Source organism: Pipra filicauda, unplaced genomic scaffold (genome assembly GCF_003945595.2).
Source record: "Pipra filicauda isolate LSUMZ 115617 unplaced genomic scaffold, ASM394559v2 scaffold183_size1465899_pilon, whole genome shotgun sequence".
NCBI classification, from domain to species: domain Eukaryota; kingdom Metazoa; phylum Chordata; class Aves; order Passeriformes; family Pipridae; genus Pipra; species Pipra filicauda.
In genome coordinates this window covers 1,062,664-1,077,573 of record NW_024104291.1, presented here as the reverse complement: position 1 = coordinate 1,077,573, position 14,910 = coordinate 1,062,664, and the positions used below count along the sequence as shown (strand labels likewise).

At 44.3% G+C, this 14,910-nt stretch overlaps 1 protein-coding gene across 1 annotated transcript in view; it reads right to left on the bottom strand.

Moving 5' to 3' along the window:
• Positions 1–14,910, bottom strand: part of MYO7A (myosin VIIA) — a 103,047-nt gene that overhangs the window by 31,838 nt on the left and 56,299 nt on the right. The window contains exons 14-21 of the mRNA XM_027741080.2: positions 14,530–14,740; positions 13,909–14,044; positions 13,397–13,503; positions 10,728–10,784; positions 5,072–5,209; positions 2,279–2,437; positions 1,838–1,930; positions 424–518 (exon numbers count right to left, since the gene is read on the bottom strand). Coding sequence (XP_027596881.1) covers positions 424–518; positions 1,838–1,930; positions 2,279–2,437; positions 5,072–5,209; positions 10,728–10,784; positions 13,397–13,503; positions 13,909–14,044; positions 14,530–14,740 — 996 coding nt within the window. The remainder of the gene's footprint in view (positions 1–423; positions 519–1,837; positions 1,931–2,278; positions 2,438–5,071; positions 5,210–10,727; positions 10,785–13,396; positions 13,504–13,908; positions 14,045–14,529; positions 14,741–14,910) is intronic.

The following is a 14,910-nucleotide window of genomic DNA, read 5'->3' as shown; positions in this document are numbered from 1 at the left end:
GGGTTGCAAAGAGAAGAGCTCTGAACCCCGTAGGCTTTGGGGAGAGCAACTTCAGTCACAGTGGATGACCCTGTGGTCCCACTGCAGTTTTGTGGGGATCTCCATAGACTGGAGTCTTAGCATTGCCTTTAGCAGGCTCAGAGTCCTGCTGCTGCACTGTCATAGCAAACACCAGATCCTCTGAAGACAGCACTGAATAGCGGCAGAAGATCCTATTCCATCCAGGTTTGAGGCAGATGACACAGTTTTCCTCTTGTATCTCTACTGATTTCCTTCAATACCTGCTGCACCTGAGTGTCAACACATCAGGGGTTCCCTCTGGCCATCAGGCACCAAAGGAGGGATGCAGCCACCAGGAGCCACTTGCGGGAAGAAGCATCCCACATAACCCATCTCCCATTTGGCAGTGAGGCTCATACCTACCTGTCTTTATACCCACGGACAACCTTCTGGATTAGAATGACTTTGTCTGTGATGGCCTTGTCTCTCTCAATCTCCAGCAGCATGTCGTGGTGGTCCTGTGGGAGGAAGCAACACAGCACCAATGTCTCAAGCTCTCCATCTGCCTGACATGTAGCAGGAGGGGGTGGTACAAAGCCCTTCTCCAGGGCACATGTTCAAAATAAACTCTTGGGTCATTTTATATCCCAAGTATCACCCCATCTACTCACTAGAGAAACCCTAGCATAAACCCTAGTGATCTATCATCTTCATTCCCAAATCAACCAGGGCATCCAGAAGCTGCAAATGCAATACTTCATAGCATGAAAACAACCAAATTACATTGCCCTTCCTGTGCAGAGCTCCCTCTCAGTGCTCTCAGCCATGGGAGCAGTTCCTAGGAGCACTGGAGAGGTTTGGAAACAAACTCCAGGTTGCCTGCATCCCATAGCTTCTTCTCCTTATCCAAAGAAAAAAAGAGCTCCTTGAAACACTGAATTTCCTTTGCCCTGAGACTTTCAGATGCATCAGTCCAAGCTTTATTCTGATTCCTCCCATGCCATGTATGATTCAGCTTTCTATCCTGGTCATGGCACACTGAGCACTGGGTGCAGTACAGGCAGCTCCACATTTCCTGCTTTGCTCAACCTCAGCAGCCCCCTGGGGCCTCCTAGTTTCTCTGTTTCCTGCCCTGACAGCTGCGAGATCTTGATAACAGGCTCTGGAAAGAGCAACTAGTAGGAACAAATTCTAGGGAAGAGATGGGGTTGTCTGTGCTGACAATGGGGTTAGGGATGAATTTAGGTTTATGCAGTCGGGGTTTATTTCTGAGAGTTTTGCTCGAGAGAAGGGTTATCTTCCCTACAGCACAGGAATAGGTTTGTAAGGAAAGATGCATGTGAATGGGGCTGCAAGGGACCTGCAACATCAGACTGCTCTGTGTTGCTGGACTGATGCAGGAAAGGAGACTGTGGGCACACACTGAGTCGCACAAGGATGTGCATAAAGCAAAGCAAGCCTATTGTGTTCATGTCCCTCTCTCTGCAGGGTTCTGCATGGGCATCCCCCCTGCTGCTATCCTTTTTGGGTGAAGGCAGGAAATGAGGTTGAGCTGTTTAGTCCAGGAGGAAAAATGCTGTACACTGTATGTGACTACTTTCATGTCCGTATGGATTTGTGAATGCATCAGTGCTGGCACAGTGTCAGGATTTCCTCCTGCCTTCAGCTCCTAAACTGGTCCCAAATATTCTGCCTTAACCGAGATTCTATCCACTGACCTGCCAGCCCAGAGACCATGGGAAAGGGTCACGTCATGTGATGGAAAGGAAATGGTAGGAGACTCCTTCAGAGGCAGGCTCCTCCAAAACAGCAGGGGGAATTGTGGAGAACCACCCACCTTCAGGAATATCTTTGTCTTGCCAATCTGCCAGTCATCATCCTTCCCCAGCACTGCTTCAGCAATACGCTGGCATGTCCCACGCAGGTCGCCCTGGTAGAAAAGGGATTGGTATTCCCCAGGATCAGACTCACCCATTGCTCCTCCCAAGCCCAGTGTGGACCCTTCCTGGTCCCAAATCTTGCAGTTTTCTGCTAAGGAGGTTCCTAGGGCTTTAACTGTCACCACATTTAAGACAAGTGAGAGGAACAGAGTGAATATGGCTAGCTGCCCCTGCCAGCCCTGTAACCATTTTTCCTTCACTTGGAAAGCCCAGAGCACCTCTGTGACATCTGGGGATCAAATACTGCATAATTGCTTTTGGAGAGGATTCACATCCCATAAATATCTCTGGAGAGTCCAGCAGAGAGCATTTGTTACCTGCAGAAGAAGGTAACATACCTGCTTGTATGCTGGCTTCACTCCAGGCATGAGCACCCGGTACCGGTCCACAAACTCCACAAACGTGTAGCGGATGGGGTATCCGGCTCGGCGGATGCGGATGGTCTCCATCATCCCTGAGTATCTCAGCTGACGGACACACAGCTCCCGATCAAACAGCTGGGGAGGTTACAGTACACTGTGGTTTGACTGCAAATCTTGGCCTGGATTGGCCATAAGAAAGCGGGGACTCTGAAGATGTGTGGGGCAAGCAAGTCAAGCATCCACCCAAATCCTTCTCTTGGTAGACCCAAGGTTGTAGGACTGTTGGCTGTCTTGGGCCTGATCCTGTAGACTGCTGACTGTGACTCACCCCATTTCTCTAATTCCCACTTACAAAACTGGATGTGTCCTTCACAACGGAGTGAGTGGGGAAATGGAGAGCACAATACAATGGTGAACATCACCTTGGGAAAATGGGCAGTGATGTAAACTAAAGGCAGACATGGTCTGGTGCTGGCAGCCACAAAAAGTCGGGACAGTAAATCCCAGCTGGGGCCAAAGAGTTACTGCCAGGGCATTATTCATCTGCCCTCCCTTCAGCTAAGATGTGAGTGTCTGTGCAGGTACAGATATCAGCATCTGAAACGTGAGCCACCTGGGCTCTCCCTGAAATGAGCAAGGAGAGTAACTATGTGCCTGTCTCTCAGATATCCATCCCTGTATCTCAGCTGTATATCCTGGGACAGGAGGATCTGCACTATGTGAGGGTATGTGAGCAGTTGTGGGCTTGCAAATAACCCTCTGGAGTTTGTAGGGCTAGTTCAACTAGTTCAACTATGTACTCCTGGCATAAGGGTCTGATAAGGCACAGACTGCTGAAGACAGTTTTGACTTTATTTGCATGGTTTGCTATCTAATTCCTCCCACACATTTCTCTTGGACTAACACGAGCAATACTCAGAAGCAGTGGCTTGGGGTGATGTACAGACCCAGAGAACTCCAGCCAGCATCCCGACACAAACAGCTTTTTTTCCCTCCTAAAGCACATTTTGGAAGGAAGTTTTAAAATAACATAAAGTAACCAACAGTTAGGACTTTCCACTGACCTTTCACTTCTGGCATCCCATTTCCTATCACTATCAGTATGTTTTGCTTCAAAGGTAGGGACAGAAAATGACCTCCCAGAAAATGTTCTCTTTGCAGTCACTCTGCAGTGTTCTGTGTAACTTTATCTAGGATTTCTTTTCCGTTGGATTATTAAACCAAGGCCAAAAATAAATTTAGCAATAAATCACATTTCATATCGCACTACCGTCTCTGTTAGCTCTGTTAGCTCAACCACTCACTTCTTTAATGGGGAAATTAATTTCTCTTTGTCTGATTTTTTCAAACGTGGAGTTGTTTTAATGTCCACTGAAAATTTTTTAGACAAATAGGTTGAACAGAGACTTCTGGCTTAGCATTTGCAAGAACTGATGAAATACAGACTTCCTATGCAGGATACAAAATACCAGACTGAATTCCAGACATCCATGTGTAAAAACAGCTCAAAGTCAGGGTACTGGCAATAATTTATTAACATCAGTTCAAGATGTACATCTATTTCTCAACATCACCCACGTTCATAAAGAAGGTCTTGTTCTGATCTGTGCTCAGACGATAATCTCAGATCAGACATACTGTTAAATATTAACCCAACGTATTCCATTAACATGCTATTAGGTGCCTTTTTACTCTCACCAAAAGCAGGTTAAGAGCACAGTAAACTGATCTGAGACAATCACCAAACCTTTTGCCCTGCATCATATTAGGTTCACTGAACAGCAAAAATAAGTTTCCAATAAACACTGCTTATACATAACAGCTCTGAAATTCAGTATTTTATGCTTCTTTGCACTGGGCTGAGCTTTGCTAATGGACATTGACTTTAGATAAAGCTCCAGCTCTGGCTAGATTAGCTTTATTTATTAAATAGAGCTCTTCCTACCCAAGCAATATCACTATAGAGAGTGGTGAGCAGGTAACAGTGATTGCTCATAGAATCAGGGTCCGATCCTGCAAGGTGCTGAGAGTGGGATTGTGGTGTGCGGCACCCGTCTTACTGCCTTCCTTCTGCTGAAAAATTTGGAGTCCTCTACATGAACTGTTTGTGGTCAGGGAGATTTACAGTCCTCTCCTTCCTTTTCATTTGCTCCTAGAATTTTGTCCCCATAGCATTCATTGCTTTTGAAGCAAATCACTGGGAATTGGAGTAAAATAACTTCTCTCACATTTCCTCTGTGCTATTTTGCCTCTTTTTTCTTCTGCTTTTAGAACTGTGCTTTTGCAAGTGGTGAAATAAAAAAAAAAGATCAAACAGGATTTAAAATGAGTAAGATACACTGGGAGCAAAGATTTTGAGGAAAACACCCATGGGGAAATTTTTTTTAAAAACATTGAACCCTGCCATAGAAATTAATCTATGGCTCAACCAAAGTCTCTGGCAGGGAGGTGCCTACCCCCTATGGAAGCTGAAAGGCATTTCCTATAGGATAAAGGGCTGCAGGGTGAATTCCTTGAGATTGTACTAGGGAAGAAAGGCAGGGTCAGGAGCTCCCCTCTGCAAAAAGTTTTGGGGTGCTGTTGGATTGCAAAGCAAGTGCCTGATTTTGCCAACCATTTGGTGACTCCCTTGCTTGCAGAACAGGCTGTGGGTTGGTTTTCTAAGCACTCCACTGATGCCCAAAGGAATTTTGCTGGCAGCTTTAGGGCAGAACGACCCCATGAGCAGTCCTGTACAAAAAGCAACAAGAAGAGAAAAGCAGGACTTACCATGGGCTTCTTGTACTCATTAGGCTTGATGCAGCGGACAAAAAAGGGCTGGCACACGCTGAGAGTCCTCATCAACAGCTCCAGGGACCGCTTGAACTGGCTGCTGAGTGTCGGCGAGCGCTTCCTCGTCTCTGCTCCCTGCAAAACCACAGCGGAGTGGACTCAGGAAATTAAAGGATAACAGTGCCTTTCCCCTCCGGCTGCGTCCTCAGGAACCTCCTGCGGCAGCCAGGGCTGGAGTGCAGAGTGGGGCCAGAGGTGATTGAAAGTTGTGGCAGGAGAGGGGAAGGGCGCAGCCAGCGAACTTGCAACGGCCAGGTTCTGGCAACCTACTCCATATGCATCTATGCAGGGAGGAAAAGTGCTATAATTTAATTTCTCCTGCTCAAACCTCCCAGTGTGACTGGAAAACCTGTCCTTCCTATGCAGAGCCATGAGGAAGATCTGCCCAGGAGAGCAAACAGCCTCTTCTGGGCCATCAAAATTCTCTGTATTGCAGCTTGGGGCAATGCACCTGCCCAAAGATGCTCCTCAGCAATGGCTTGGGCTTCCCTGTCCCCATGTCCTGTAGCATGGTCATGCCAAACCCCTCTGTCACAGTTCCCCATGTCAGGTTGAGACCCTCCTGCTCCCTGGGGTGAGGCCCAGATGCCCATGTACAGTAAACAACAATCCAGGGGCATGCTTGCTGCAGGGTGACTGCAACAGTCCAGAAACTTCTGCTAAGGTCTATATTCCTCAGCCTGTACTACCACAGATTCTAGTTGTGTTTGGAAAAGACTATTAACTAGACCAAATAGTCTAATTTGGTCTAGGATGATTTTGAGTATTTTGCTTGATATATCTCCCTTGGTTAAATTAATAACCCAATCTCTATTGTGGGGCAAGTGTTTCTAAATGAGAAACATCGGTCCCTTCTCCCTGCTCTGGAAGAACCTTGTTAAACCACCTCCAAACTAAATGAAGTGCCTACCTCATTTTATGTGTTAGTCACTATTACCTGAGCTCATTACACATCAGTCATAGTGGTGCTGTGTGTCTTGTAGGGTCTGGTGTTCAGGGAGCTTTTGTGGGGCAGCAGGTAATGCTGGTGGGTTGAAGGAAGAGCTGGGCACCAGGATGCAACTCCCTCTGAACAAAAAATAGGGTGAACTGTGACATGACCTAGTGACCAGGAATTCCCAAAGGGAGGATTCTAGCAGGATTTTAACACATTTTTCCTCCAAATATCCTCTTATTTGCAGGTGGTCAAACCACATGTGGAGTCACAAAGTCCCCATCTGCATTGGCTTTGCTGCCATGTTTTGCAACATGGTGACTTTTGTTTCTGTTTTTACTAAAATCTTTACATGTGCTTCATCCTATAGTACTAGTAACCTGTCGGATAGCATTCCCATCCCCGAAAATGGAGGAATTTCAGAGAATCACAGAATTGTTTGGGTTGGAAGGGACTACAAATACCATCTAGTCCAACCTCTTTGCCATAAGCTGGGAGTTTACACAGCTCAGGTTTTATATGATGTTGAGACAAACTCAATCAACACAAACACAAAGTCATCATAGAATTCCAACTAGAGAAAACCCATCTCATGCAAACAACCACAAAACCCTGGCCTGCTTGACAAGAAGAGTATGGGGGCTACCAGTGATCTCTCCCAGCAAAATCCTCCACTGAAGGACAAACTGTTAACAAATCTAGGGTAATTAATGGATGCAGCTGCTACCTGTAGAGCACTGTAGAGTCTGATGCTCACATTCTGTCACAGATTTTCTAAGGAAAATGCTGTTTCAGCAAGAGTGTTGGTTTGGAAGGCTTTGATGAATGTTTTCTTATCACTTTTTTAATTACGCACAAGGGGTCACCTCTGTGAGATGTGGAAGGACAGCCATAGGGGTCAGAAGCAGCAAGAGATGCAGAAGCAGGGCTGGAAGTTGGAAGCAACTACATGTTAGCCAGATTTTAGTCAATTTGGGCTTGGCTGGGAGAGATCATTTTTCAGCCATGGTGGTAGGAAGGGAGCAAGGCTTTGTACAGGGATCTACAAGGGAATGCATGAGTGGTTTGCTCCCAGACAGCAAGACATGCCTCTCTAGGTTGCTGATGCCTTGCATTTCTTCCCTGCATGCATCCAGCTCTGGTAAAAAGCAGTGGTGCTTTCTCATCCTTACATCTGAGAGCTTTTTGCTGGGATGGGCTGAAGAGAAGGGACAGTGACCAGAGATCAGCTTGTCTTCCTATCCAAATAGAGTAGTCTGGGCTCCTCCTGTCAAGATTGCATCATCCCATTCACTCGCTTTCAGGGCCTGACATTTGTGCACAGACCCATCCCAATGGTGGGCACCAGCCCTAATGGCACTATGTGGGCTCTCAGATACACAATGAATAGTCTGGTAAGTGCATCAGCTTCAGCCTTCAGGGATGGGTGACACCACTCAAGTCACTGTGGTGCCTTCCACCTCAACACCAGTGTGGCGAGGATCACATCTCTTCCCTTTTTCCAACAAAATGACCCCATAAAAAGAAGTGGAGCACCCTGTCAACACAGACCAGAAAGGCACTGAAAATGCAGGATTTACTGCAGAGGAGGAGCATTTTTTAGTTAAAACCAGACCCAGTCTCCATAGCCTGAAGGAGAAAGGGTTGATACATTCTGCTTTTCTTCTGCCCAGGCACATCTTAGCTTTCAAACTTTGAGACTGTGATGTCTTTGGGACTCAGACCATCTCTCCACTGGTGTCCACACAGAGCCTATCACAAGGGAGGATGAAAGCTGTGTCATGGGGAAGGATGAGCAGGATTCACAAGTGCTGCAGCCCAGACTGGAGCACTGAGGTATCACTCAGTCTGTGCTCAACAACAAAGGAGGGAAAAAAAAAAGCAGAAGAGAAAAAGAAGAAAAAGAAGAGAATTAGATGATTTACAGAGAAGCATCATCAAGAAGAGAGTTCAGAAAGATCTACAGACCAGCATGACATTTGGACATGCTTCAGTGCCACTTCTTTCTGCCACCTCAAGCTAGGCTGAATTTTGGAGGTGCAAACATGTACGTGGCTGTTTGCAGTAACATCGAGGCAAAAGTCAAGGCAGAATACATCACCAGGACACAATAGGATGTTTCTCCAGCATGGGCGTCTTAGATCCTCAGTGGTACAGCAGGAGCATCAGGACATTACCCAGCATTTCTGTGAAGCTGCAAAATCTCCAGGGATCTATTCAGACTCCTTTCTTTGGTGTCTTGGACATATTTAGGTAGTTATCTGTCCAGTGCTGAGAAAACAGTTCATCCTATCTGCACTTTATAGGTTCAGCAAATTAAAGTGGACACCAAGTTATGTTAGGTAGGATGGCCTTAATACAGACCCAGAGTGCCAGCCAGGGTAATCACCAGTTCTTTTCCTTTGTAATATTCAAACCAAGTAAACAGAAGAATGGCAGGTACAAGGAAAAATGTCACTGAGCCAGAAATTGTAGAAGTTATTCCTTGATGCCCCTCTGCACATTCTCCTCCTTGAAGGAGAAGGCTGCATGGTGCACCAGAAACACTGTGCTCGGCAGAGGGTCTGCCAGGGAGATAGCAACCTGCTTCAGTGGAAATGCAGAAAGTCAAAATACTTGAGGTGAGTTAGGGAAAGAGCAAAGCATGTACCACCAGCAATACTTCGGGGAAAGGTTTTGGACAAAGGATCATCCTCCCATCTCTTTAGGATTATAAGGTCACTAAATTGGGCTATGTCAATGGGACATGCTGTTTCTCAGTCTGTTTTTCTGAAGTCTGAGAAAAATAATGCTTTTTGTTTGTTATGTTTTCATATGCAATGTCACTGGTTTGGTCTCCAGGTGACAACTGTAAGCTGAGGCCACCTCACAGCAGATTACGCAGTGACATTATAGTGAAGAGACAGTCTCTCTCCTAAAGGCTGTGCAGTTTGGAAAGTGCCTTCAGGTGCAAAGTTGATGTGGGCTATATAACAGTGCCAAGTATCACTATTTTGAACTACACCCCCATTTTTATAAAGCTTACTGATGTGCACATACATATATATATGAAAAATATTTTTTATCTTGACTGTTCCACCCTTACCTCAGTGCCTATCACATATGAACATATTCACTAGAAAACTTAGAAAACATGAGGTTTTTTTATAAGAACAACTATGACAACAACAAAACTCATAGAAATCATCAGTATAATGTCTCCCATTTCTCTGTATCTCCTGTTGATGTTTACAGAGGAAAAACTGGCCTAAATATTTCTGACAGATTTTTCACAATTCTCTCCTGGATTTAATCTCATACAATCACAGAATCATAGAATGGTTTGGGTTGGAAGGGACTTAAGTATCATGTAGTTCCAAACCTCTGCCATGAGCAGGGACCCTTTCCACTAGACCAGGTTGCTCAGAGCCCCATTCACCTTGGCCTTGAACACTTCCAGGGATGAGGTAGCCACAGTTTCTCTGGGAAACCTGTGCCAGTGATTTACCACCCTCACAGTAAACAATTTCTTTCTAATATCTAGTCTAAACCTACCCTCTTTCAGTTCAAAGTCACTCCCCATTGTCCTATCACTCCATGCTCTTATCCAAAGTCCATTTCCAACTCTCTTGTTTCCTGACTCAGGAAGGACTTTTTTTGTGTGTAGGGCATTGCTACAACTCTAGAGTAAGGTCAAATGATATGTTCCAATCCAAACAGTTTTAATTATGATACAGAGGGGAAGGAGTCCACCTCTGGAAAGGATGGCTTTGTGTCATTTTGGGTCATATCCTCCTCACTGGAATTCCAAGTCCAAACATCCGAGACACTGCAGAGGTAAGAAGGGATGAAATTCAGCCCCATGCAAGGATCTGAATTTTGAAAGTCAGGTCTATCTCCAACATAATCCTCTGGTTATCAAGGAGTTGTTGTGGAAATGTGAGCAGGGTCACAAAGCTTATATCACAAAAGCTTTAGCACGCAACATGCTACTAATGGCCAAATACCTAGCAAGCAAGGTTTGGGAAGCTATCAGAACCAGTCAGCAGAGGAGATGCAACAGGAAAGACCTAACAAAGGTGCCAAAAGCCTGTTTTGATGATCATGGCAAAATTCCGTATTATCTGTGTCTTTGAAGACTTGGATGTGAGATTTCACCTGAACAAGAACTAACCCTCCTCAAGAATGACTGCATTTCCAAGCAACCAGAAATGCAATCCAGGAGTCTCTCTTCACACATGAACTGTCATCTTCTTGCCTCCAAAAGTGCAAAACAAGGACTGATTTGCAGTTGCATGGAAGAATAATGTCCCACTGAAGCCAATGGTGGCACCATGCTAAACAACAGCCAAATCCCACAGATGATCCATCTGAAGTTAATTAAAATTATTCAAATATCAAAAAAAAAAATCCTCAAAAGTTTGGCTCAGCCTGGTTCTGATTTTATCCAAACCAAATTCCCATTATTAAAAAGCTCTTCTGAGTTAAATCCTAGAAATAAATGACACATCATATACCGTATATATTCAACAAGGTGTAAAAATGCTCTCCAACACTTGGTCACTTGAAATGGATCCTCTATAGATAGTGCAGGAAGAGGAATAAACCAACAGCAGCAAAGCACAATCCTTGCCAAAGAGAGGTGAATATACAACAGAAGAACTCATGTATTCGGTTTACCTTTGGTGTGGGTGTGGGCGACTGGCCAAATGTGCTGGATGCATAGCCACAGAGAAACTACATGAAGCACAGGTAAAAAAAACAAAACACAAAACAGAGACAGAGAAGAGCAAATAGTGAAAAGAAGGAATAACTGAAATGGGAGCCTCACATTTTTAGTCTTGGAGGTTCATCTGTAACATATCTTATGATCATAATGCATTAATTCTTAGATTTTTTTTTCTTAACCCCCTCCTAGCTTTTCCTCTTCGTCTCCATGTTTACATTCCTGAAGCTGAGGGAACTGCCACTGTCCAGCTCTTGCTTCTTGGAAACAATTCTTGTGACTTTTAACCTCACTCGTTACCCATCCAAATTCAGCCATGCCCACTCTTCTCCCTCACACATCTCTGCTGTCAATACACAATGGTTGGGAAGGTACCGGGACAAAACAATTTTCCACAAAAATTTTAAAGAAATCCCTCCCTTCCTCCCTAATTTTAATCCAACAAATCAGGTATTTTCAATAGAATTTAAATTTTTGCCAAGGGGAAAGCTCTAGATTTCCTTTTTATTTTCCCCTTTATGGGGTTCCATCCTCCACTGCTTATTCTACCTGTTCCTTGAACAAGCAGTGCTGCAACACCATACCAACTAGTTTCTCAGAGGAATGGTATTTAGGGAATTAGTACTCTCCAGGTTCACACTAACATGTGCATGACATGGGGAGCTGGTACACAATATTTTCTCCTCATCCAGTTCCATGACAGTGAGGTTAAAAATCTCTCATTCAGAAAAGGAAGACAGAGACCATTAAAGTATCAAAGCACAGAGACCACCACTTGGGACAGATTCTGAAGATATCTAATGGAATTATATAAAAAAAAAAAAGTGCTCTGATGCTTTAAAAGGTCTCAGTTCTCAGGTCCTAGACAACATCCAGGTGAACATCTCAACTTGGCTATTATATACTTCCAGTATCTTTTAAAGATGCTTGGGTAGGTGTTGCTGTGAAGAAGTCTGCATGACTATGTAAACCCTCTCATTGATTCCCCAGAGTACATCTCTGCTCTGCCTAAAAAAGCAAGAAATCATTTCCAAGGTGAACTGCAAAGCTTGCACCAAAAATTAAAAGCAGAGAGGAATAAGCAATAAAAAGTAAAGTAAGCAGCAGCACTGATGCTAAGGGAATTAGTGTCTACTTCCACAGGCGTATCCACATTTGAGGATAGCTCTGAACCCACCAGGAGTGTCATGCCAATTGGTAGTTTAATCGGGGCTGATAAATGTTATCTTATTCCTAATGAAGTCAAAAAGATAAAGATCATTCATTTCAATAGGAACAAAACTGAATGGCTAAAGGTTGCAAATAAGGCTTGCAAAAGAGCATGTAGCATATTTAAAGAAATGTGTTGGGAATGTAAACATTTCTTTCCCTTAACAGGTAAAGGAATTCAGCACTTAAAATTGTTTGGCACTCCTGAAAGTCCCTAAGTCCCTTGGTCCATCAGTGGCATTGGTTGGCATTTGGAAATGGGACTCTGACTTCTAAAAAATGTTGTTGCTTTGAAAAATGTCATGCCCACACCCTCTGCAGTCCCATGGCTTTAACTAGGGGAAGACTGGGGGATTTGGCCATAGTGACTGATCTGTGTAGACATTCAGATTCTGCAAGGCTGATATTTTAAACAGTTTATACTTTAATTTTGGGAGCAGGGATGATGATGTTTCTGTGGGGGATGTAGACGTTCAACTTACTCAAGAAAACATCATATATTTATGTTATTAATGGTGAAATAGCCACTAATCTCAACATTTAAGCTGGTATCCCAGTAATAAATGCTCGAATGGGGTGGGAAGGGTTAAAACAATAACTGTACCTTTCTCTAAAGCTTCAGCCCACACAGTCTTTTCTCATACTGAGTATGGAGTAAGAACCAACCCTCCTGGAGATCTGGGATGGGGAAAGGGGTGCTTTAAAGTTCGCCTTTCATAAACGGTGTTCCATCTCTCTGCTGTTGTAACAGTAAAACACAACTTTTGACTGGTCTCTCCCAGTCCTATTGGGGTGCAAGATTATCCCTTTGTTCTGCTCTGCTTTACAAGTATTTGGTTTTTACTTAGAATCACAGAATTATTTGGGTTGGAAGGGATCTGAAAGACCATCTAGTTCCAAGGCCCCATTCCACTAGACCAGGTTACTAAGAACCCCATCCAATCTGGCCTTGAACTCTTCCAAGGGTGGAGCAACCACAGCTTCTCAGGGCAACCTGTGCCAGTATATAATCACCATCACAGGAAAGAATGTCTTCCTAATACCTTATCTAAACCTGACCTCTTTCAGTTTACTTCTCACTCTATTATACACAGATCTGGATGACTCAGCTCGAAGGGACAGCTCTTTTTCTCTAAGATTTCTACAATCACAAACCTAATTGTTCCAATCCCTACACAATTAGGAGAGGAGCAACCACAGCAAAATAGTAATATCTGATGAACTGAATGCAGTGAACTGGGGGTGTGAGCATGGAGATACCCATGGCACTGCATTAACACTTTCTGATGGTTGGTTCACACTAACAGGTTTGAAAGACCTCAGGCAGCATCAGAGCTATATGACTCTGCAAATGTTCCACCCCTTCCAGGAACACCCCTCCTTGTGAATAAAGATCTTCTCCTGCCTGCATTACCATTGCCACATCTGCTTGGAAGATCTGCTTGATGAATTTGTTTTTTGAGGAATGCACCAGCTGAATGATGTCTCCATGCAGCGTGTCCCTGTTTTTCTCCAAGAAACCTAGGGAAATAATGGGACAACACATAGATGACACAGTGCAACATGGGCAGTATGTGAACTGCAAGCAGCTTCTGCATTGTTGGACTACTGGATGTTCTTGGTGAGGTAATGGGAGCAATGTGTGGGCAGAGAGAGAGAGGGACCATGACAAGGAAGACAGAGGCGCATCTTGAGACGGGATCAAAGATGCATGTGGTGCAAAGCACTGCCATTCTGTCACAGGCACACATGAATGAAACAGGACCAAACCCTGCAGCTCATGGACACAGCTGGAGGGTCAAGTCATTGCAGCCAGAAGAGGAATACACTGACTATGGACTACAACCCCTGCTCCAACACAGCAGCAGCTCATCTGCCCCTGAGCATCCCCTTGTACCCTGCAGTGCACCAGGAACTGCCCCGTACCTTTTGTTTCATAGTAAACAATTCCAGCAAAGTGGTTAATGCCAAACTGGGTTTCATAGTTATTCTTCGGAGGAATATAGTTGGTGTTAAGCTTGTGCTGGGAGTTCAGCTTGTGTAACATGGTGGCATCTGTACCCTGTGCATGCAGGAAAAGATGTGACATTTAACCAAGGTTATTCCCATTAAAATAATTTTCCAGTCAATAGCCCTTTTCTTTTTTGTCTCAGGTTACAATGTGTATTTATTTTGAGAAAAGATGTATTGAAGAGGGTATCTAAGGTGCAGAAATTACAGAGATTGATTAAATACCACTCGTATGTTGTGCTATTTTCAAGATAATGCTCCAAAAGGAGTATATTTAACATTATTTTCTCTTAAACATTGTTAATAGACAGTCTTGAGCCTCTTGCAGGCATATTTTTCCGTCAGAAACACTTCTTTTAGCATGGTTGTGATACTCATGGAAGAAAATGTAAGAGTGCAATAAAAACTATAAATAGGCAACCCACTGGTGAATGTGTGTTTGGGGATGAGCAGATCTCTTGTAGGGTGCCAGCATGCATGTATAAAGGGGATAAAAACCAGAGAGTCATTGGTAGCAAGGCTGAGACCAAAACACACCTTGGGGAACTTGCTCTCCTCATCAATGAGGGAGATGATGTTCATGGGCTTGATGGCAATCATGTCCAAGGCATCCTGATTATCAGTGAACTCGATGTGTTGCCAGTTGATGTTCTCAAGGTTGTACTCCTCCTGCTCCAGTTTGAAGACGTGGCGCACAAAGAACTGCTGCAGGTTTTCATTTGCAAAGTTAATGCACAGCTGCTCAAAACTGTGAAGGAAAGGTCAAGAAAAGGACACTTTAGATCCACCATGATTTATTTTTCTGTATCTCTCTCCATGCTTGAAGCAACCCTCAGACCTTGTTGACCACTCAGTAAGTGCTTTTGGTTTAGAATTCTCTTATTGGTTCAGACAATCAGTTTTCCTCCCCCAAACCAT